The sequence below is a fragment of the Salvelinus fontinalis genome, chromosome 27, assembly GCF_029448725.1.
Source record: "Salvelinus fontinalis isolate EN_2023a chromosome 27, ASM2944872v1, whole genome shotgun sequence".
NCBI classification, from domain to species: domain Eukaryota; kingdom Metazoa; phylum Chordata; class Actinopteri; order Salmoniformes; family Salmonidae; genus Salvelinus; species Salvelinus fontinalis.
This window is the reverse complement of record NC_074691.1, coordinates 11,508,693-11,532,402: the sequence shown is the minus strand read 5'-3', so window position 1 is coordinate 11,532,402 and position 23,710 is coordinate 11,508,693. Positions and strand designations below refer to the sequence as shown.

General features: G+C 42.4%; 1 protein-coding gene across 12 annotated transcripts in view; it reads right to left on the bottom strand.

Moving 5' to 3' along the window:
* lama2 (laminin, alpha 2) overlaps positions 1-23,710 on the bottom strand; it is a 166,862-nt gene that overhangs the window by 74,953 nt on the left and 68,199 nt on the right. For 6 of the 12 annotated variants that reach the window (XM_055884711.1, XM_055884714.1, XM_055884712.1 and 3 more), the window contains exons 13-19: positions 14,893-14,994; positions 8,672-8,883; positions 8,255-8,366; positions 7,302-7,331; positions 5,672-5,785; positions 2,783-2,910; positions 2,025-2,111 (exon numbers count right to left, since the gene is read on the bottom strand). In XM_055884711.1, the coding sequence (XP_055740686.1) occupies positions 2,025-2,111; positions 2,783-2,910; positions 5,672-5,785; positions 7,302-7,331; positions 8,255-8,366; positions 8,672-8,883; positions 14,893-14,994 (785 nt within the window). The remainder of the gene's footprint in view (positions 1-2,024; positions 2,112-2,782; positions 2,911-5,671; positions 5,786-7,301; positions 7,332-8,254; positions 8,367-8,671; positions 8,884-14,892; positions 14,995-23,710) is intronic. The other 6 variants (XM_055884713.1, XM_055884721.1, XM_055884722.1 and 3 more) reach the window with 1 other exon arrangement.

Genomic DNA, 23,710 nt, shown 5'->3' with positions numbered 1-23,710 from the left:
AATGCTCTTGAAGGAGTTCCCACATATGCTGAGCACTTGTTGGCTGCTTTTCCTTCACTCTGCAGTCCAACTCATCCCAAACCATCTAAATTGGGTTGAGGTTGTGATTGTGGAGGCCAGGTCATCTGATGCAGCACTCCATCACTCTCCTTCTTGGTCAAATAGCCTTTACACAGCCTGGAGGTGTGTTTTGGGTCATTATCCGGTTGAAAAACAAATGATAGTCCCACTAAGCGCAAACCAGATGGGATGGTGTATCGCTGCAGAATGCTGTGGTAGCCATGCTGGTTAAGTGTGCCTTGAATTCTAAATAAATCACAGACAGTGTCACCAGCATAGCACCCCCACAACATCACACCTCCTCCTCCATTCTTCACTGTGGGAACCACATATGCGGAGATCATCCGTTCACCGCAAAGATACAGCGTTTGGAACCAAAAATCTTACATTTGGACTCATATGACCAAAGGATAGATTTCCACTGGTCTTATGTCCATTGCTCGTGTTTCTTGGCCCAAGCAAGTCTCTTCTTCTTATTGGTGTCCTTTAGTAGTGGTTTCTTTGCAGCAATTCGACCATGAAGGCCTGATTCACGTAGTCTCCTCTGAACAGTTGATGTTGAGGTGTCTGTTACATGAACTCTGTGAAGCATTTATTTGGGCTGCAATTTAAAGTGCAGTTAACTCTAATGAATTTATCCTCTGCAGAAGAGGCAACTCTGAGTCTTCCATTCCTGTGGCGGTCCTCATGAGAGCCAGTTTCATAATAGCGCTTGATGGTTTTTGCCGCCGAACTTGAAGAATCTTTCAAAGATCTTGACATTTTTTGGATTGACTGACATTCATGTCTTAAATTAATGATGGGCTGTCATTACTCTGCTTATTTGAGCTGTTCTTGCCATAATATGGACTTTGTCTTTTACCAAATAGGGCTATCTTCTGTATACCTTGTCACAACACAACTGAAAATATATTTTGATTTGTTTAACACTTTCTTGGTTACTACATGATTGCATATGTGTTATTTCATAGTTTTGATGTATTCACTAATATTCTACAATGTAGAAAATAGTAAACATACAGAAAAACCCTGGAATGAGTAGGTGTGTCCAAACTTTTGACTGGTACTGTATGTAAATAAGGTATTTCTGTTTTTTATTTTGAATACATTTGCAAACATTTCTAAAAACCTGTTTTCGCTTTGTCGTCATGGGGTATTGTGTGTATACTGCTGACGAAAACATTAATTTAATCCATTATAGAATAAGGCTGTAACGCAACAAAATGTGGAAAAAGTCAAAGGGTCTGAATACTTTCTGAACGCACTGTACATACAAAAAGACATTCACATTTCTCAGAGAGAGTTGTCGACAACCCATTGAAGAAACAGGTAATCTACCAATACCAAACAGCAGGTAACAAAGGACACTGAACCTCTCACACCGAGTAAAGTCAACCGGACTGCAGCTGTGTTATGACTGTGGTAGTATTCTTATGACTGTGGTAGTATTACTATGACGGTGGTAGTATTGTTATGACTGTGGCAGTATTGTTATGACTGTGGTAATATTGGTATGACTGTGGTTGTATTACTATGACGGTGGTAATATTGTTATGACTGTAGTAATATTGGTATGACTGTGGTTGTCTTGTTATGACTGTGGTAATATTGGTATGACTGTGGTTGTATTACTATGACGGTGGTAATATTGTTATGACTGTGGTAATATTGTTCTGACTGTGGTAATATTGTTATGACTGTGGTAATATTGTTATGACTGTGGTAATATTGTTATGACTGTGGTAGTATTGCTATGACTATGGTAGTACTGTTATGACTGTGGTAGTATTGTTATGACTATGGTAGTACTGCTATGACTGTGGTAGTATTGTTATGACTATGGTAGTACTGTTATGACTGTGGTAGTATTGTTATGACTGTGGTAGTATTGTTATGACTGTGGTAATACTGTTTTGACTGTCTAGGAGTGTTAACTCCTCTTCCTTTTGTCTTTGGGCACTCACCTGTCACAGCGTGGTCCGGTGTGCCCCGGCTGGCATCGGTCACATATCAGCTCCCCTCGCGGGTCCACATGGCACGTGGGGCTGAAACTACGATGTTTTTGAGTAAGAAAAACAGGAAGTAGAAGAAAAAGAAAAGAAACACGTATCAACAATCCCATCCTTCTGTCCCCCATAAACACAACAACATCACTGAGTTGAAAAAGAGGGAGAGTCCAGCTCCTGTCCCCCTCCTGATCCCAAAGATAGAGCAAGAGTTGGGCTGGGTCAGGGATAGGTTCCAGTGTTCCTGACAGAGGGCTGATGGAATGACTGGCCAGTCTATTTCAGAAGACACTGGATCCCAGGGCAGGAACGGTGGGGTAGCACTGCCTTTTTGGAATGTCTGGGGGAAGAAGCTTTCTTTAGCCGCTGGTTCTCCTGCTATGGCCTAGTGTAGAGGAATGCTCAGCTGCTCAGCTCCTAGCCTGGGGGCACGCCGCTCCACTCTGGCCACCAGGGGATTACCACCCATTACCAGTGCTTGACTGGAGCTATTGTCTCTGGCCCTGTTCACAAGTAACCGACTTCAACATGGTGGAACCACAACAGATCTAGGCGACAGCATCGCCAGTCACGGTGGTGGACCCCCCCCCCCCCCCAAAAACACAGGATTAGAGTCATGAAAATGAATCTTAGGTAGGGAGAGGTCAGTATGGCTAGATAAGGATTCTGATGAAGTGTCATATAAACTTATTTCCATGTGAGATGTGATGACATACTTGTTGGACGGGATGTTGAGGGGGCAGGCGCAGGGCAGGCAGTCATTGGCTGTTCCCTTGGTAGCGTCCCCATAGAAACCAGGGATACATTCATCACAGTGGAATCCAGTGGTGTGGTCAGTGCAGCCCTGGGAATATACAGTAGGTTTAGTTAGGTTAACAACCATTCTTTCATTCTAGAACAATACCAGTACACACTTTTTGTTTGGTATACATCCACTATAAACCAGTTTTTCCAAGTAAAAATCTGGTGTAGAAAAAGGAGGAGGAAGGATAGTGCTGCTAAGGTACACAGTGGTATGTTTTTGTAGACAGAAGCTGCTAAGGTACTCAATAGTACTCAATAGTAGGGTTTGGTAGACGAAAGTTACTAAGGTACACAATAGTAGGTTTTGGTAGACGGTCCAAGGCACTGCTTCTCCGTGCTAGAGGTGACACTACAGACCCTGGTTCAATTCCAGGCTGTATCACAACCAGCTGTGATTGTGAGTCACATAGGGCGGGGCACAATTGGCCCAGTGTTGTCTGTGTTAGGGTTTGACCAGGGTAGGCAGTCATTGTAAATAGGAATTTGTTCTTGAGTTGCCTAGTTAAACTGAGTTGCCTAGTTAAATAAAGGTATAAAAAAAACAATAGTAGGTTTTTGTAGACAGAAGGTGGTCTTAGGTAAATAAAGGAGGACCAAGGCACTGTTCATATAATTCATTAAAATGCCTTTATTTGTATCGCATGTTCAATGGAAACCAAGCTTCGGCCATGCAGCCGAAATGCGTCTGAGTTTGTTTCCATTGAACATGCCACAGAAACAAAGGCATTTGAATTAATTATATGAAGAGTGCCTTGGTCCTCTTTCTTTTTGATACAAATCTGGTGCATTGTCATAATTTGTTGAGTAGCAGCTGTGCTTGATTGGCAATGCAGTCACACGGGCGAACGCATGTTCAACATTTAAGAATAATCTACAAAGAAACCCAAAGTTTTACCTGTCTCCTCTCCATAGCGTTGTCTGACTGGGATGGTCTGGTGAATAATTGGGAGAGACTTTGAGAGTCTGATGTTGTCAAATTAAACGTAATGCATTTCCCCATAGATTGGCATTAACCCAAACTCCGGTAATGCACCGCTAATGAAATGAGAGCAGTTTTTTTGGGTCCTCGCACCGTCAGCCCCAATAAAGCCTAAACGCTCTTGAGTCAATTGCAGATGTCTACTCAGCATAATCACCAGCATAGAGAAGATTTCTTGATTATGGGGGTGGGGAGGCTAATAATGGATAATGGGGTTGATGTGATAAGGGGGAGGGGCGTGCGCTTACCCCCTTCCCCACGCAAGACTGGCTCTATGCCACTTGCTTGGCCTATTTGTTTCTCCAAATCATTTCCTGTCTCTGTTAAAATGTCCAATCCCTGGTGGGATCAATCCTGGGAGCTTGATGCAAGGCAGGCAGGCACACTCTACTGAGCAGGAGGAGGGTGGCCAGGGTTTAACTCACTCTCATGACATCATTTACAGGCACTAACCTGCCTTGGAGGAGACAACGCTAGGCCTCAGGGAAGTAGCCTACCGTAGACACCACAGCTGACAGATTACTGCGCATGATCGCTCCTAACCTACAGAAGTACAAAATACCTTACTCTCTCACAGGAATGGCGAACTCTTGAAATTCCTTTTGTCGCTAGCGATTTGGACGACTGGATGCACTAGTGCCTTTTGGACATTTTAGTGTATTGAAAAAAATTATCCGACTAATGTACGTATTTTTTTAAATAATTTGTATTTTGATATTTTTGTGAAGCAGGGCTCCCCTTCAAAAAAAGGACTTTGATCTCAATGGACCTTACCTGCTTGAATAAAGATGAAATCAAAACAAATAAATAAACATCCCATTAACATCCCCATCTCCCTTCCACCTGCTCATAGCTGATATATAATAAAACATCCCATCACTGTTCTAGCAGTCCGTCTGTTTAATACTGAAGGAGGTCTAGTCTGTCTGAAGGCAGCTCAGACAGTGAGAGCAGAGCGGTGGGAGTGGTGCGCCAGAAGAAGGTGAGAGAGGTCAGAGAGTGCTAGCTGGCTGTTAGGATGAGGACAGACAGACAGCTGAGACTGGCCCCGGGCCCTCGGGACACAGCCCTCCACTCAGCTCACGTCTATCTCAACACAGAGTCATGACAAATCTCCACAGGGTACACCCTGATATCTGTCTCCACCGACACAGCCCTGAGCAAAACACGCACAGGCTGCGGATGAAAAGAGGGAGCAGAAAGTCAATAGGATAGAAAATGGTATCCTGGTTGGGAACCAACCAGCAACTCTTTTCAGGTGGAGGCTTAATCCTCACAAAAGCCAGTGCTATGAGGATTTAACAGTGGTAATATTACCAAGGGTGGGATTGTTACAACACCTGGAGCACACGTATGCAAATAGGACATAATGCCATACGATGCCAGTAGGTGATGTCAGGAATAGTCTTCTGAGAACTATCAAACATGTCCGTCCAGCAAATTGTCGCTGTTGATTGGCCAAGCTTCAAACACACAATAAACACTTTTTACTATCTCCAATGGTAGCATTTGCCATGCGCTGTGTCTTTAGGAGAGCACAGCTGTGACCTGTTGTAAGGTGAAACTAGGGAGCAGGTGCTGTGTCCACCATTAACGAGGGAGGAAGGAACATGTTAAAGTAGCTCAGTGGAATGAGACAGGTCTGAGAACTCACAACCCTGCGACTGACAAGTCCCTGTGTGTTAGACAGTCAATGTAATATATATATATTTTTTAAACAAATATGAATTTAACCTTTATTTAACTAGGCAAGCCAGTTAAGAACAAATTCTTATTTACAATGACGGCCTACCCTGGTCAAACCCTAACCCGGACGACATACCAAGCATTGTCCAGTGATGTCATCACAGTCTGTGGCATGGCCTTGGCAGTCGCATGGTTCACACACTCCTTTGAACATGGTGCTGTTAACCCTTCGATGACCCGATGAACACATCTGCAACACAAACAGTCACCAAGGCATATCATGAAGATGAAAAACCGGGTACAGAATTGACAGTTTAAAGACACTGCTTTGTAGATGAATAAAAATGGAACGCTATGAAAACAAATCAAATGTCTCCAAGCTAAAGTGGAAAATGTGGAAATATAAATGACTACTTTAGTCAGTGAGATTTGGCGTTTAATTGCCTCAGAAGCTGTTTTGCGGTTCATAATTAGACCTACAAAGCCGTAATTGATGCATTAATTTTGCTGCACTAAGTGCTTTGATTTGTACAGTTGGAGAGACATTTTCTATATTATTGTTTAAAAATGCATCAGGAATAGTAATACTGTAACGGTAGTCCTCCTCCTCTTCAACCGAAGAGGAGGAGTAGTGATTGAACCAAGGCGCAGCGGGTTGTGAATACATAATTTATTTAAAGAAAAGACGAAAACACGAACTTCACTTTAAACTAACAAAACAACAAACGGAGTAGACAGACCTGGACGACGAACTTACATTAAACATGAAGAACGCACGAACAGGGAAAAATAGACTACACAAAAAGAACGATGTACAAACAAACCGAACAGTCCCGTGTGGTGCGACAAACACTGACACAGGAGACAACCACCCACAACGAACACTGTGAAACAACCTACCTAAATATGACTCTCAATTAGAGGAACGCCAAACACCTGCCTCTAATTGAGAGCCATACCAGGCAACCCTTAAACCAACATAGAAACAGACAACATAGAATGCCCACCCAAACTCACGTCCTGACCAACTAACACATACAACAAACTAACAGAAATAGGTCAGGAACGTGACAAATACAATGAATTTGAAATGCTACATTCAGATCTTCCACCCAAATCATTGCCACTTTATATAATGTTTACATACCCTACATTACTAATCTCATATGTATATACTGTACTCTATACCATCTACTGCATCTACTGCATTCATTTACACTTGTGTGTGTATAAGGTAGTTGTTGTGAAATTGTTAGGTTATATTACTTGTTAGATATTACTGCATGGTCGGAACTAGAAGCACAAGCATTTCGCTACACTCACGTTAACATCCGCTAACCATGTGTATGTGACAAATAACATTTGATTTGATTTGAGTAAATTGTCAAAATAATTGAAGCAAGCAATTTCAGGTAAACAATGGCTGTTTTTATAGGTGCACACACTAATCCAAAAGCAAAACATTAGTTCAAATTACAAGTAAGACAATAGGGAATGCGCAAGCTTCACAATAGTACAATAGCCTTAAAATAAGCCTTAGAAACACAAGCTTTAGAAACACAAGCTTCATCAGCCATTTTGTCAACTCTCAGTAGATACTGTGTAGTTCAATGCACTCGTAGACATTGATCGGACACAACACTCCGTCAGGCATCACTTCAAAACATTTCTTATGAGGCTGAATACAACGAGGTACACCCAGAGAAAGACAACAACAACAAACGTGCCCTGTGTTTTCTCGCTCTGCACTTTCTCTCTATACTGACCTTAGTAAGAAGTGCTACCTTGTCATACCTCTGCAGAGAGGAAGAAAGGAAGAGAGGAGAAAGAGACAGGAAAGAGTAAGGTGAAAACTACACCGAAGAAACAAAAGACTGGCTTAGATAAAGGATTGCCTACAAAAAGCAAGAGCATAATGGTGAGTATAGAACAGCAAGGACGTTTTTCTCAAAGGATAAGGACAGAAACGAAGCACAAGGGAAAAACATTCTAAACACAAAGGACATAGAAAAACAACACATATAAATAGATATTAGACCCCTGGGCATTGGGTGAAGAGAGTATAAAACAATCACCAATAAACGTACTATGAAGATTTACCCTTTCCATAAAGGTTATGCAATTGGATTTGTAGATATGAAACCTCAGGCAACATCTTTCTTAGTACTCTGTACGTTTAATGGTTTTGCTGAGGGAGAAAGGATTAGTACTGAGCCCGCGAGGCCGCACAAGTGTCACCGCACACTTCACAGCACGCCACCGCCGCTATTCACCGAGGTCACTTCCAGCATTCTCTCCCTCTCCAGCGCCTATCAAGACTTGATGATAACCGTGCATTCTATTTCATTCCCCCTCTCCCTGTCGCCTCCCCCACACACATTTGGTGTCAGCACAAAACGCCACATGCAGAAATCAATACCCATCGCTTTTTTAAATAGAAAATGCAGTTTTCAACCGAGAGTACAGATTGCTGTAATAGCACACCCTTGTTTGTACCTGTATGTCAGCTTCTCTTTACACTTACAAGCCAACTACGCTCCCGTAAGCATGCGCCCGCACACACCCAAACCTACCAATCACACACACTTTACAATGAATGGAAGTGAAAATGACACAGCAGCAGAGAGCCACTCTCACACAGCCACTTTTCACTTTCTTTTATTTTCCTATCCCAAGAAAAACCACACAAAATCGCGGGGAAATGAAAGCTGTGATTTACCTCACAAGACGTTCCACCATATCCAGGAGGACATTGACACATCTCCACAGCATTGGCCATCTTCTCACTGCTGGAGAACTCACTGGCCACCTCCAGACTGACAGAATGGAGCCTGGTAAAGAGAGGACCGATACAGGAAGACAGAACCAGAACATCACAGTATTAGAAAAGAGCATCAGGTCAACTTTTCAAATACAATCTAGACAAGATCAAATTAACTGTTGAACATGAGAACACAGAGATCTGAAACGTTTCTCTCCAATCTGTCTTGCCAGACCTCATAACGACATTCTCTAACATACAAATAACATCAAGCACAGAAAACTCCAGCTGATTTTGGCCTCTTGTGCCAAAGAGCGGATGTAGTGGCAGATCAGTGTGGATCAGCACAAAGGAGGGTGCAGTGTGTGTGGTTACCTGTAGATGGCGACCCGCTCATTGCTGTGTGAGGCTCTGATGAGGAGGCTGCTCACATTAGTTAGAGCCATCATGAAATCTCTCTTGCTGACAGGCAGGCCTGTCTCCTGATTCTCAAAGTGGTCAGGGTAGAGCAGAGTTCTCTTTGTGCTTTCCGAGAAAGGGTACACCGGCAGACCGAACCGACTGTCAATCATTTTTATCCCGCCGCCCTGCAAGAGATGAAATGTCAGAGTTTTTCCAACCCTCGTTTGAGAGACAGCATCCATGTTGGTGCATGTATTTAATCGCCTCATGCCAGAATGCGAAGTCTTGGCTCTGACTGTCAATATTGGCCATAAATGGAGCATGGGTACCACACATGAATAATCCTCTATTCTGAGACACCATGAATAGCTCAATTGTATAAAGAGTGACATTTCCTGAAATTGTCTTTGTGTCCAGATTGTTCATTGACTCAATAAGTGTGCGAGTTATTTTTCAATGTATGCATAGTAATTTATGTGTAGGTGTGAGCTGAAAGGAAATAGAGAGATCTGTGTGAGTCTGTGTGCAAGAGAGAGAGAGAGAGAGAGAGAGAGCGAGAGAAAGAAAAAGAGAGAGAGAGACGGAGTAGAGAGGGAATGCTGATTGCATACCGCCGATGGATGCATTGCCAGGTAGAATTTAAGGGTAAGATCTCCAAACACGCTGGTGGGAATCATCATAGAGGATTATTAGATGTTATTCATCCCGTCTGCTTATTTACTGTTCCAATGGCTGCTGGGAAATTACAATTTATGGGTGCCGGCCACTTTATTTGCACTGAATTAATGGAGTGTACACATGCAAAGCAGGGTTTAACTATCAATAATGACCTGTCATATATCCAGGCTCTTCCCCATATCACGTATGACATGTGCTCTCCTCTCTGCAATATCTTAATAAATCCCAGTGACTGAGCTTAGGTGGCTGTCATCTGACACTAATGGGGCTGGGAATCTCTCCCTCAGACTCATAATACAAACATCTGTGTACAAACACCAGTATAACAAATACACACTGAAGAGGAAGAGGGACGTCTCTGACCAACCTCTGATATCATCCAACAATCTGTAAACACAGGATATTTTGGATGGAAAAGGGTTGAAATTGTGTTGTCAGATTTATAGTTTTTAGTATTTGATCATTGATTGCACTAGAGAGCAGGCTCTCTTGCTGGTCTCCAGATCCTCTGGATAAACTACCTCTTCAGGCTTAACTCTGAGGTTGTAATCATGATCTGAGGTCTCCAGCTTTTGTAAAGAGGCCAAGAGGACATATCAATGTCACATTGGATTGGTGTGGCTGAATTTGGGTTTTGAATGATATCACCTATGTTTGTGCGTGACTGTGTATGTGTGTGTGTGACTGTGTGTGCGTGACTGCGTGTGTGTATCCCATTATTCAGAGTGCTTAAGGGAGAAAATCTTAAAGCATTCCTCATGGATCACACACACACAAATAAAAGACAGCGAATGAATCCTCTCACTGCACTCGGCTGACTGAAGATGAAAACGATGACAGATGAACGGCCGGTCCACGATGGATCGTTAGTAAAAGGACACCTCGCTAGCGTAATAGCCCGGGAAGACAGAGAGAACAAACGACGGAGAAAACGTGCATACTGCGTATCACTCCCAAGGTCAGCGCCGATCGTCTCCTCCATGTCAGTAATGATTAAACGACGCTAAAATGAATCCTTTAATTGATTCGCAAACAGCTTCGGCAAAGTTGTGTGAACGACAACAACAAAAAAACGGTGGTGAGACAGCTTCAAAGCGGGGTCTTTTATTTGCTGTTTCACGACTGAGGGGCAGAAAGTGAAGTAGGCCTTGTCTTCAGAGCAGCGTAACAATCGGATAGGCCTCAGAGAGCCTTTACTGTGAGATATATGCTGAGCGCTGCACAAACTAACGCAGATGCATTGCAAATTTAGTATAGAGCTAGACCAACTGAATAGATACACTCTTCTCTGGGGCCCACTCTACGTTCATGATAATCAACAGCGGTTTTGTTATATGTTGTAATAAAAAAAACACAAGCGGTCCATGCTGTCATGTTGGATGATACAGCTTCGTCAACAGAGCGCTTGTTAGGAGCATTAATGTCTTCTCTGAGAAACGTCTTCCTCGCTTAATTTGATGGAAGGATCCTCACTTTGAAGAAATCATTATTTTATTGACCTCTCATTCTTCTCTTATTCTTGTCTAATTTGCAAGCGTGTATGGATTTCAGTAGACAACTCTGTAGATATTTAAACATGTATTTTGTCTTTTACTATTCTATCCTAGCCTGCTTCTTTGATTAACCTCTTCATCTAAGTCACCCTTCAATGTCATGACAAAAGAATATTGGCAAAATGTATTGCTCACAGAATTAGAAAGGTCTGATCAGACAGGATTCTTAAAAGGAAAATATATTGGAGACAACATTAGACAACAAAGAGAAAAAATGGAAAACTATGAGAATACATGAAAACCGGGTATAATCTTTAGAGCAAATTTTGAGAAAGCCTTTGCTACAGTACCTCAGTACCTCTGAATCTGATAATAAGAGCCTGGATTTTATTTTAAGGATCTCTCATAAAATGGGTAAAAGTCATGTACAATAACCCTTTATGTAAAATAATAAATAACTGTTACTTCTCGGAAAGGTTTTAGCTGTCAAGAGGTGTAAATCAAGGTTGCTCTCTATCACCATACCTATTTATTACGGAAGCGTTAGCGATAAAAATCAGATCCAGTGATAACATTGAGGGCCTAAAAATTAAGGGATTAGAGACAAAATTACCAATTTACGCAGAAAATTCAAGTTTTCACTTGAGTCCTCAATCTTCAACCTTGAAGGGCCTTATTGAGTACCTGGATAATTTCTCAATTTTCTCTGGACTAAAACCCAACTATGATAAGTGTTACGGATGGGTCTCTAAAAGATACAAACTTTTAATAGCCATGTGGTCTCCCGATTAAATGGGCAAATGGTGAAGTTGATGTGCTTGGTGTACATATCCCGTAAAAATGTTATGTTGTTGCAAATATTAACTTTGGTAGAAAACTTTGTAGAATAGATAGGATATTGAAACTGTGGAGATGGAAACACCTGTCCATCTACAGGAAAATTATCCTAATTAATCCCGTAGTGATTTCACAGTATATGAATCCAATCATGAATCCAATATGAATCCAATCATGGCTTTTCTCTAAGTTGAGAATTTTTTTTTTTTAATTTTGTCTGGAATGGCAAACCAGTTAAATGGGCATATTTATCTAATGAACATGAGTTTGGATTGTTAAAAGTGCTGCCAATCAAAAACCCTTCATGGCTTAAAATAACTAGTATAAATCAGAAAATGTATCAATTTCACTTAAGGTCGAGAGGTTTGACAAGTTGAGAAGAGATTTTTTATGTCCCAATACTATGGCAACCGGTTTATGAACTGATATACAAAACAAAAGTTGATGCATCAATCCGTTCATTTCAATTGAAACTATTATATAAAATTCTCATCACAAAAAGAATGCTCAATAAATGGGGCATTGAACAGTCAGCCCTGTACAGACTCTGCAACGAAGAAACAGAATCAATAGATCATCTCTTTTGGTACTGCACTTCGGTAGCTCACTTTTGCAGTCAGGTTCAGGAGTAGATATTGAGTCATAATGTCTGTGTTCAGATAGACCTACAAATGGGAAATATGATTATACTCTTAGGTAAAGTATTTATTTTCAGCGTAATCTTGGTAGACATTGTACAAATAGAGAGGCTCAAGGCACTTTTGAGACATCACACTAAAATAGATGAATGTATGTCAAAGGAAATAGTAAATGGTGGTGTACTGGGAAGGATGGATTAGTCTTTGGACATCTGAGGGGTGGAATTAATATTAGAGTGATTGTTTGATTTGACGATGCACTTGGAGTCCAGTACAAATTTGAGGACGCTATATGTACAGTACCAGTCAAAAGTTTGGACACACCTACTCATTCCAGGGTTTTTCTTCATTTTTACTATTTTCTACATCTAAACTATGAAAAAACACATATGGAATCATGTAGTAACCAAAAAAGTGATAAACACATTATAATAGATTTTACATTTTACATTCTTCAAAGTAGTCACCTTTTGTTTTGACGGCATCTTTGCACACTCTTGGCATTCTTTCAACCAGCTTCAGCTGGAATGCTTTTTCAACAGTTGAATGAGTTCCCACATATGCTGAGCACTTGTTGGCTGCTTTTCCTTCACTCTGCGGTCCAACTCATCCCAAACCATCTCAATTGGGTTGAGGTCGGGTGATTGTGGAGACCAGGTCATCTGATGCAGCACTCCATCACTCTCCTCCTTGGTCAACTAGCCCTTACACAGCCTGGAGGTGTGTTTTGGGTCATTGTCCTGTTGAAAAACAAATGATAGTACCACTAAGCGCAAACCAGATGAGATTGGCGTATCACTGCAGAATGCTGTGGTAGCCATGCTAGTTAAGTGTGCCTTGGATTCTAAATAAGTCACTGACAGTGGCACCAGCAAAGCACCCCCACACCATCACACCACCTCCTCCATGCTTCATGGTGGGAACCACACATGCAGAGATCATCCATTCATCTACTCTGCGTCTCACAAAGACACCGTGGTTGGAACCAAAAATCTCAAAATTGGACTCATCAGACCAAAGAACAGATTTCCATGTCCATTGCTCGTGTTTCTTGGCCCAAGCACGTCTCTTCTTATTATTGGTGTCCTTTAGTAGTGGTTTCTTTGCAACAATTCAACCATGAAGGCCAGATTCATGCAGTCTCCTCTGAACAGTTGATGTTGAGATGTGTCTGCTACTTGAACTCAGTGAAGCATTTATTTGGGCTGCAATTTCGGAGGTGTGATTAACTCTAATGAACTTATCCTCTGCAGCAGAGGTAACTCTGGGTCATCCTTTCCTATGGCGGTCCTCATGAGAGCCAGTTTCATCATAGCGCTTGATGGTTTTTGCGACTGCACTTGCACTTTCAAAGTTCTTGAAATCTTCTGGATTGACTGACCTTCATGTCTCAAAGTAATGATGTTTCTCTTTGCTTATTTGAGCAGTTTTTGCCATAATATGGACTTGGTCTTTTACCAAATAGGACTATCTTCTGTATACCACCCCTACCTTGTCACTACACAACTGATTGGCTCAAACGCATTAAGAAGGAAAGAAATTCCACAAATGAACTTTTAACAGGGCACACCTGTTAATTGAAATGCATTCCACCTCAAGAAGTTGGTTGAGAGAATGGCAAGAGTGTGCAAAGCTGTCATCAAGGCAAAGGGTGGCTACTTTGATTTGATTTGTATTGATGTATAATTTGATGTATATTTTGATTTGTTTAACACTTTTTTGGTTATTACATGATTCCATATGTGTTACTTCATAGTGTTTATGTCTTCACTATTATTCTACAACGTAGAACATAGTAAAACTAAAGAAAAACCCTGGAATGAGTAGGCGTGTCCAAACTTTTTGCTGGTACTGTATATATATATAATTTTTATGTTTTCCACTTGATCCTCCAACCAGGGGTGGTGTTGGGAAATAAATAAAAAGGGCATCAGAAAGGTGCAACTAATGTTATTTTATAGACTAAACTGTCTGTTAGTTTCATAGCTGATCTATCCTCATAATTATTATTGTTTAAAGATATCCTCTGTGAGAGAGATAGATAGAGCTCTGCCATGGGGACCAGCAGGAATGTGTAAAACAAGGCATATGGGAGACAAAAGACTGCAGCACTACTAAGCTGAGCTCATTTTTGGAGGATCAGCTAATGACAGCCAGATGCTGTCAAACACTATGAGCCCACACGCACACATACGCACACACACAGACACGCACACACACACACACACACACACACACACACACACACACACACACACACACACAGACACAGACACGCACACAGATTATCCACAACACATTGCTTTGCGCCAAACCACTTTTTAAATGAAACCAGACATAGCATTCAGACATGTCTGGAGTGAACTTCAAAAAACGCTGAAAGGATCTTTGAAACTGAAAAGGGACATGTCACATGATCAGTCTAGACCAATCAGGTTGAACATTACTTGGAACAACATTCTCTATGGGAGCACTTGCTCTATGAAGGAGTTCGTGTTGGCACCTAACCTAAAACATGTAATCGCATTATGAGGCTATTTGCACTTACCTCTATTATGACATTAGGAGAAGAGTTAACTCTGATGTCCTGGTCTTTCTCCCCTGCATCATATGAGACTGTATAGACAAGACTTCCTCCATAGGCTGGGAGCTGTAAACAAACAGAAGTCCACATTTTATGTACTGTGCACAGTGAAAGTTTACACACCCCTTGCACAGTTTTCAAATTTTGTCTCCGTAAAATAAAAAATAAACATTTCTACTGATCTACACAGCCTGCTCCACATTTTCAAAGTGAAAAAAGGTATTACAGAACATTTTCTGAATTAATTAAAGATAGAAAACAAAGATGTCTTGATTGCGTATTTCTTCACACCCCAGAGTTAATACTTGGTGGAAGAACCTTTGGCAGCAATTACAGCTGTGAATCATTTTGAATAAGATTATACCAACTTTCCACAACTCTTAGGGCAACATATAGTGTTGTGATGCAAAAATTCTAGCAAATAAATAGTGCATAGGATTAAAAAGGTATTGTCAGATATTATTCATCCTAATCAGACAGATTTTTTACATGGACGATAATTTGAGATGGTATAAAACAAGTACTGGAAACAATAGAACACTATGAAAAATCCAAGAAACCAGACCTTGTATACATAGCTGACTTGGAATATATATATATACACTGCTCAAAAAAATAAAGGGAACACTTAAACAACACAATGTAACTCCAAGTCAATCACACTTCTGTGAAATCAAACTGTCCACTTAGGAAGCAACACTGATTGACAATAAATGTCACATGCTGTTGTGCAAATGGAATAGACAAAAGGTGGAAATTATAGGCAATTAGTAAGACACCCCCAAAAAAGGAATGGTTCTGCAGGTGGTGACCACACACCACTTCTCAGTTCCTATGCTTCCTGGCTGATGTTTTGGTCACTTTTGAATGCTGGCGGTGCTTTCACTCTAGTGGTAGCATGAGACGGAGTCTACAACCCACACAAGTGGATCAGGTAGTGCAGTTCATCCAGGATGGCACATCAATGCGAGCTGTGGCAAAAAGGTTGGTTGTGTCTGTCAGCGTAGTGTCCAGAGCATGGAGGCGCTACCAGGAGACAGGCCAGTACATCAGGAGACGTGGAGGAGGCCGTAGGAGGGCAACAACCCAGCAGCAGGACCGCTACCTCCGAATTTGTGCAAGGAGTGGCACTGCCAGAGCGCTGCAAAATGACCTCCAGCAGGCCACAAATGTGCATGAGCCATGAGCAGCTAGAGCCGCCAGCCAGCCATGAGCAGCCAGAGCCGCCAGCCAGCCATGAGCAGCCAGAGCCGCCAGCCAGCCATGAGCAGCCAGAGCCGCCAGCCAGCCATGAGCAGCCAGAGCCGCCAGCCAGCCATGAGCAGCCAGAGCCGTCAGCCAGCCATGAGCAGCCCCTCAGTCCGGAGCTGCCCCTCAGTCCGGAGCTGCCCCTCAGTCCGGAGCTGCCCCTCATTCCGGTGTTGCCCCTCATTCCGGTGTTGCCCCTTAGTCCGGTGCTGCCCCTTAATCCAGGGGGGTTAATTTGGAGGGTGGCCATTTGGAGGAGGCTACGGAAGCGGGGTTTGACTATGGTGGGGTGGGGACCACGTCCGGAGCCGCCACCGTGAACAGATGCCCACCCAGACCCTCCCCTAGACTTTAGGTGGTGCGCCCGGAGTTCGCACCTTGAGGGGGGGGGGGGGTTCTGTCACGTTCCTGACCTGTTTTCCTTGTTTTTGTATGTGTTTAGTTGGTCAGGGCATGAGTTGGGGTGGGCATTCTATGTTATGTGTTTCTATGTTGGGTTAAATGTGTTGCCTGATAAGGTTCTCAATTAGAGGCAGGTGTTTGACGTTTCCTCTGATTGAGAACCATATTAAGGTAGGCTGTTCTCACTGTTTGTTTGTGGGTGATTGTTCCTGTGTCTGTGTCTGTCGCACCACACGGGACTGTTTCGTGTTCGTTCGTTTGGTTAGTCTGTTCCTGTTCTTTGTGTTATATATTAAGTTCTCAGGTTCAGGTCTGTCTACGTCGTTTTGTTGTTTTGTAATTTTTCAAAGTGTTTTTTCGTGTTCGTGTTCGTGTTTAAATAAATTAATTTATGTCTTCATACAACGCTGCGTTTTGGTCCGACCCTTACTCCTTCTCCTCATCCGAGGAGGAGGAATTAGACAGCCGTTACACTCATGGAGGATCTATATAATGTTCTAATGTCTCTGGATTACAACCAAATTATGATAATGATTATTTATTATGATATTACGTATTGGATCACAAAAAATACAAATGATACATTACTGTGTAGTTTACCAATAAAATGGTCTAATGGTGAAGTGGACATACTTGGTATTCATATCCCGAAAGAATAGATAAGATCTTGCTACCATGGAAAGGAAAATACCTGTCTATTTGTGGAAAAATCATCCAGATTAACGCTTTAGTCATATCCCAGAAATTAGGTTTGCAGAAGTCTAAGGAGGGTTTTCCTCTTAACTTTTTACCTGGGCTTTGCTCCTTTCAGATTTATTTTCATCCTGACAATTTCCCCAGTCCTTGCCAATGACAAGCATACCAATAACATCATGCTGCCAACACACCTGGGGTGTGAAGACAATGCAATCAATACATCTTCATTTTTTATTAATTTAGGGAAGAAAAAAAAAATGATTTCACTTAGAGAATGGGGAGTAGGATGTGTAGATAGGTAGGGAAAATCAAATTGTATTCCCTTGTGAAGATAGTACAAGGGGTGTGCATACAGTTGAAGTAGGAAGTTTACATACACCTTAGCCAAATACATTTATTAAACTCAGTTTTTCACAATTCCTGACATTTAATCCAAGTAACAATTCCCTGTCTTAGGTCAGTTAGGATCACCACTTTATTTTATGAATGTGAAATGTCAGAATAATAGTAGTGAGAATTATTTATTTCAGATTTTATTTCTTTCATCACATTACCAGTGGGTCATAAGTTTACATACACTCAATTAGTATTTGGTAGCATTGCCTTTAAATTGCTTCACTTGGGTCAAATGTTTCGGGTAGTCTTCCACAAGCTTCCCACAATAAGTTGTGTGAATTTTGGCCCATTCTTCCTGACAGAGCTGGTGTAACTGAGTCAGGTTTGTAGGTCTCCTTGCTCGCACACCCTATTTCAGTGCTGACAACATATTTTCTATAGGATTGAGGTCAGGGCTTTGTGATGGCCACTCTAATACCTTGACTTTGTTGTCCTTGAGCCATTTTGCCACAACTTTGGAAGTATGCTTGGGGTCATTGTCCATTTGGAAGACCCATTTGCGACCAAGCTTTAACATCCTTACTGATGACTTGAGATGATGCTTCACTATATCCACATAATTTTCCTACCTCATGATGCCATTTATTTTGTGAAGTGCACCAGTCCCTCCTGCAGCAAAAGCACCCCTACAACATGATGCTGCCACCCCCGTGCTTCACAGTTGGGATGGTGTTCTTCAGCTTGCAAGCTTCCCCCTTTCTCCTCTAAACATAACGATGGTCATTATGGCCAAACAGTTCTATTTTTGTTTCATCAGAACAGAGGACATGTCTCCAAAAAGTACGATCTTCGTCCCCATGTGCAGTTGCAAACCGTAGTCTGACATTTTTATGGTGGATTTGGAGCAGTGGCTTCTTCCTTGCGGAGCGGCCTTTCAGGTTATGTCGATATAGGACTCGTTTTACTGTGGATATATATATTTTGTACCTGTTTCCTCCAGCATCTTCACAAGGTCTTTTGCTGTTGTTCTGGGATTGATTTGCACTTTTCGCACCAAAGTATGTTCATCTCTAGGAGACAGAACGCGTCTCCTTCCTGAGCGGTATGACGGCTGCGTGGTCCCATGGTGTTTATACTTGTGTACTATTGTTTGTACAGATGAACGTGGTACCTTCAGGCGTTTGGAAACTGCTCCCAAGGATGAACCAGACTTGTGTAGGTCAACAACAAAAAACTTCTGAAGGCTTGGCTGATTTCTTTTGATTTTCCTATGATGTCAAGCAAAGAGGCACTGAGTTTGAAGGTAGGCCATGAAATACATCCACGGGTACACTTCCAATTGACTCAAATGTTGTCAATTAGCCTATCAGAAGCTTCTAAAGCCATGACATAATTTTCTGGAATTTTCCAAGCTGTTTAAAGGCACAGTCAACTTAGTGTATGTAAACTTCTGACCCACTGGAATTGTGATACAGTGAATTATAAGTGAAATCATCTGTCTGTAAACAATTGTTGGAAAAATTACTTGTGTCATGCACAAAGTAGATGTCCTAACCGACTTGCCAAAACCATATTTTGTTAACAAGAAATTTGTGGAGTGGTTGAAAAACAAGTTTTAATGACTTAAGTGTATGTAAACTTCCGACTTCAACTGTATGTGTATAATGCGACTGTATATGATAACTTGCCCTGCATAGAACAGAACGTCTTACCACCATCAAATGCACTTTTACAGTATAATAGCATGTAAAGACAAGGACCGAGATTAGGTCTGCATGCATAGTGAGGGTCATAGGAGTTATTGCATTAGTACTCAGCTTGGATATAATACTTAGCTAAAATGATCTAGAGTCCCCTTTAAAACCCAGTGAAGTGTGAAATGACCCAACACCACCAACAAATCTCCACTCCTCTTCAGTGACATTACGAGCTGTGTGTAATGATCGTTAAGGGACAGGTTTTATAGCGGGACACACTACCCATGCCTGGCAGTAATACTGACGAGGCTGTACTAGACAGATGCATTACAATCACCTTTTAAACAAAGATCCTTAAAGATGGACACAGTTACAGGCACTGTGCTCCTGAAGATTAGGATGCCTAGTTTGCCACAGCCACAAGTGTGTTTTGTTCCAATGATGACTGCATTCCTAAAATGTAGGGTGTCTTGTCTGTACAGTTGAGCACACATTCTCGGATCCAGGACAGCCTAACCTCCTTTGTATTTGTGTATCTTTGTTTTTCTTTCTTTCTGCTTCTTCTTCTCTCCTCTGGCTCCAGCTCTCCAAACAAAGCAGAGATGTGTGTTGTGTTTTTCCTGCTAGAAAGGGGCCCTCTTATCTTGGTGTTATTGAGCTGCTCTCTTTTCCTCTCCTGGCCCCCTGCTGAGGCTATAGCAGGGAGCTCTCGGGGCTTTGCTGTGTTGAATGAAAGGCCCTGTCGTTATCTGACCTGGGAGAACCTAAGACTAGACTGGACCTGGAGGGCAAACAACTTTCCACTCAGCACTTATCAGAGGGGCCCTGAGTTTTCCCTGACCAAGAGACCTGTATTGGATATAACTAGGGACCAGAGTTGTTCCTGGTTAGATCATCTGGTCAGGGAAAACTGAAGGCCTTTCAAGCCCCAATGGTGCTTCTGAGTGGTGCAGCGGCCTATGGCACTGCATCTCAATGCTAGAGGCTTCACTACAGACCCTGGTTCGATTCCATTCTGTATCACAACTGGCCGTGATTGGGAGTCCCATAGGGCGGCGCACAATTGGCCCGGGTTAGGGTTTGGCTGGGGTAGGCCGTCATTGTAAATAATTTGTTCTTAACTGACTTGCCTAGTTAAATAAATAAAAGCACCATCAACACGCTGGCTAGAAGACCAGCCACAGTAGGGAGCTACATACACCAGACCCAGAACTTCAGCAGCACCAAAGCACAACATCTATTCATTTGTGATGTCAAACCATTGGTTTTGACATCGCTGATGTCTATCCATTTAGGATATAATTCATGCCTAGCTGGGCAGACAACCAACATAGATATAAAATGTTACTATTGTACCTAAGCATGGGGTTTTGGAGAACGATTGAGCTAAAGCCTTATTTGTTTCTATAAACAAGGGCTAATGTGAGTCGTGTACAGGGTGCAGGTCCTATTATAATATCATGACAAAGTCTTTCCTCACATAAATCCAATTCACATTGAGAACACTTCACCCTCTGTGGAACAAAGGGGCTGGTCTATGAAGGTAAAGTGCATTGTGGGTGGGAGGAGCAAGGGAAATCAAACCATTTGTTAAGGAGCAACAGCATGCGTCAGCACACCACTCGTGGCAAAGTTATAATCCTCCTGTAAATAGCGTCAGAAACACACAACAGGACACTCACATCAATAAACCATCCATGTCGCAGTAGGATCTCTTTGTCTGGGATACATAACAAGAGCTCCTCAGATACAATCGTATATCTCACAATCCTACTGGAGCACAGTGGCTGATCCTGAACAACCATAATAAATTGTATTTTGCTACACGAGGACAGATTGAGTTACAGGACAAATAAAGAGAGCACTGCGAAGAGAGGACTTTGGGGTTCGGAGCCACTTTTATACATCACAGGGGAGGCCGTGTTAGAACAGAGACAGAGAGCCAGATTTGCCAGCCATCCCACACCAAATATGCCCAGACAAAGATGGAGCGAGAGAGCGGGAGAGACAAAAACAGAGGAGGGGGGTAATCAAGGCCCATCTTTCAGGAAATTAACAACAGACCATCCAACCTTCCGCTGGGCTTCTGAAAACAAGAGTTGCACCGTGACCCCAGGAACCCATAGATCCTGACATCTGTTCCCCCATTACGAGCTCTGGCTCTGTTGACATTAATATCCAGGAGGCATCGATGTGTGTTTTCCCACCGGCCACCCACAGGAATGCTACAAAGAGGGGGCTCTGCTCAGATCCTCTGACTGCCTCCAATATGGGGTCCTGTTTTGTTTGTGCATAGTGGGTGATGATCCAAAACTAGGGCTCGGAAACACGGACATCTGGGGAACACTTTAACTGGCCCCAATGAGACCGTCCAAAGTGAAAAGATCCGGGGCAGAGACTATTTGCTGACTCAAAAGCTACAAGAATTTCCCTACTTGTTTGTCCATCTGTAACCAATACCATTTGTTTGGGTTGCTTCATGGAAACATTTCCGCCATGTTTTTCTAAAGTATTTGGGGTAGATGTAGATCAGAAGAACTAAGCAATTTACTAAAACAGTTGGAGTATCATTAAAATAATTGGCAAGTACTGTATAAGCAAGCATACATCTTGTTTCTAAGCAACCCACACATTTATAATAGAGTTCTGTTGTAAAAAAAAAAAAAACTCTAACAAATACAATATTTGAATCATGGGGACTTCTTTAAAACAAACAAACCAACAAACAAAAGACGGTCGATCCACTTATGAAAAAAGCTCCAGTATCTGCTGAATGAGCAGGCAGCTTTGGAGGCGTCCTTGTTGCAGTTCATCAGACATGTAAGTGGCAGAGCCTGGAAATGAGGCCGTTTGTGCCCTGCGGCCTCTGCCCCTGCAGTGTGGCGGGAATAGAGGGAGTAGAGGGACGATCACGGTGTGTTAGCCACAGCATGCAGTCTGGAGCTGCAGTCTGGGACAGGCTAGGAGTGGCTGAATGTCCTCCTCTCTACTGTCAAGTGGGACAGAGGAGCACAGTATGACAGTGTCTACTCAGAGCTCTGTTAGAATCCTATAGGTAGCGCTCTCTCAGTCTCTAGTCTATAGGTTCCCAGTGAAGACTACCTCGTACAGGGGGCCCAGCCCACAAATGAAGCCACACACACACACACACACACAATAAATAAATACATTCATATGGGTAAAACAATCATTGGCACCCACCCATGCATATTCTCTCGGGCACTCGGCGCTCCGTCGGCCTTGTCAATCTGAAGGCGAGGGGTAATGGCCCCCGCTCCTCACTGGGAGAAAGTGCTGAAGTGTGTACTCAGGCAAGCGCTACCGAGATGGGTTCATTTATCATCATAATAGTCTATTACCCATGATAGGTCACAACTCAGTGAAGAGGCAGCCGCTGTAATTGGTGCTATTCCTTTCACTTTGCTCGGCCAGGGAAGGCAAGGAGGCAGCCCTCGGCACAAGGGCAATAGTCAATCAACACGTGGAGATTTCTGTCAAAAAAAAGTTAATTTGAGATTTGTTTGCAGGTTTATGGGTTTTATTATCTCCTGTAAATCTGTCACCACATCCCCTGTTAAATGGAGAAGCAGGATATACGTGGTCAAGAATCCGTTCTAGAAGTTAAAGGAATAGGCAGCAATTAAGATGCATTTTTATTCACTGATATGTCAAACAAGTGAATATACAGCTGTACACATTTTTTTTATGGGGGCTATATTTGTGACGTGGTAAGTTTGGACCCAGATGCAGAGAAGCGACCAGATAAGGAATCAGTGGTTAAAGATAAACATAATACTTTACTGAGATACGGTAGCCGCAGGATCACAGTACACTTGAAAAAACAACAAACACTACGTCTCGAAAAAACACGCAGGAATTGAACACACACGGTAAACAATTCAAGCTTCTGCAAAGGACCACATAAACACGCCTCTCTTAACAGGGACACAATCATGAAATAATAAGACACACCTGAGTCCAATAAAAGTCTCTAGGGCAGTCTCTGTTGCCCTCTGGTGCCAGGAGGAACCATGACAACATTGTGTTAACTTCATTCTAATTATTGTGTGGTGGTAATCTGATCTATTTTACCTGAATCTCAAGAACTCTAACTCAACAATGATACAAACTGAGTGAGTTTACGATGGCGCTGGAGGGAAGGGCTGCCATCTTATCGGCTCTTAACCAACCATGTTATTTTGTTAGTTTTTTCGCGTTGTTCATAACTTGTTTTGTACATAATGTTGCTGCTACCGTCTCTTATGACCAAAAAGAGCTTCTGGACATCAGAACTGAGATTGCTCACCTCAAACTGGACGAAGAGTTCTTCTTCAATGAGTCTGACGGGAGGGGATATACTACTACAGACACCCGACCAGGCCCAGATCCCCGTGATTCGCTGG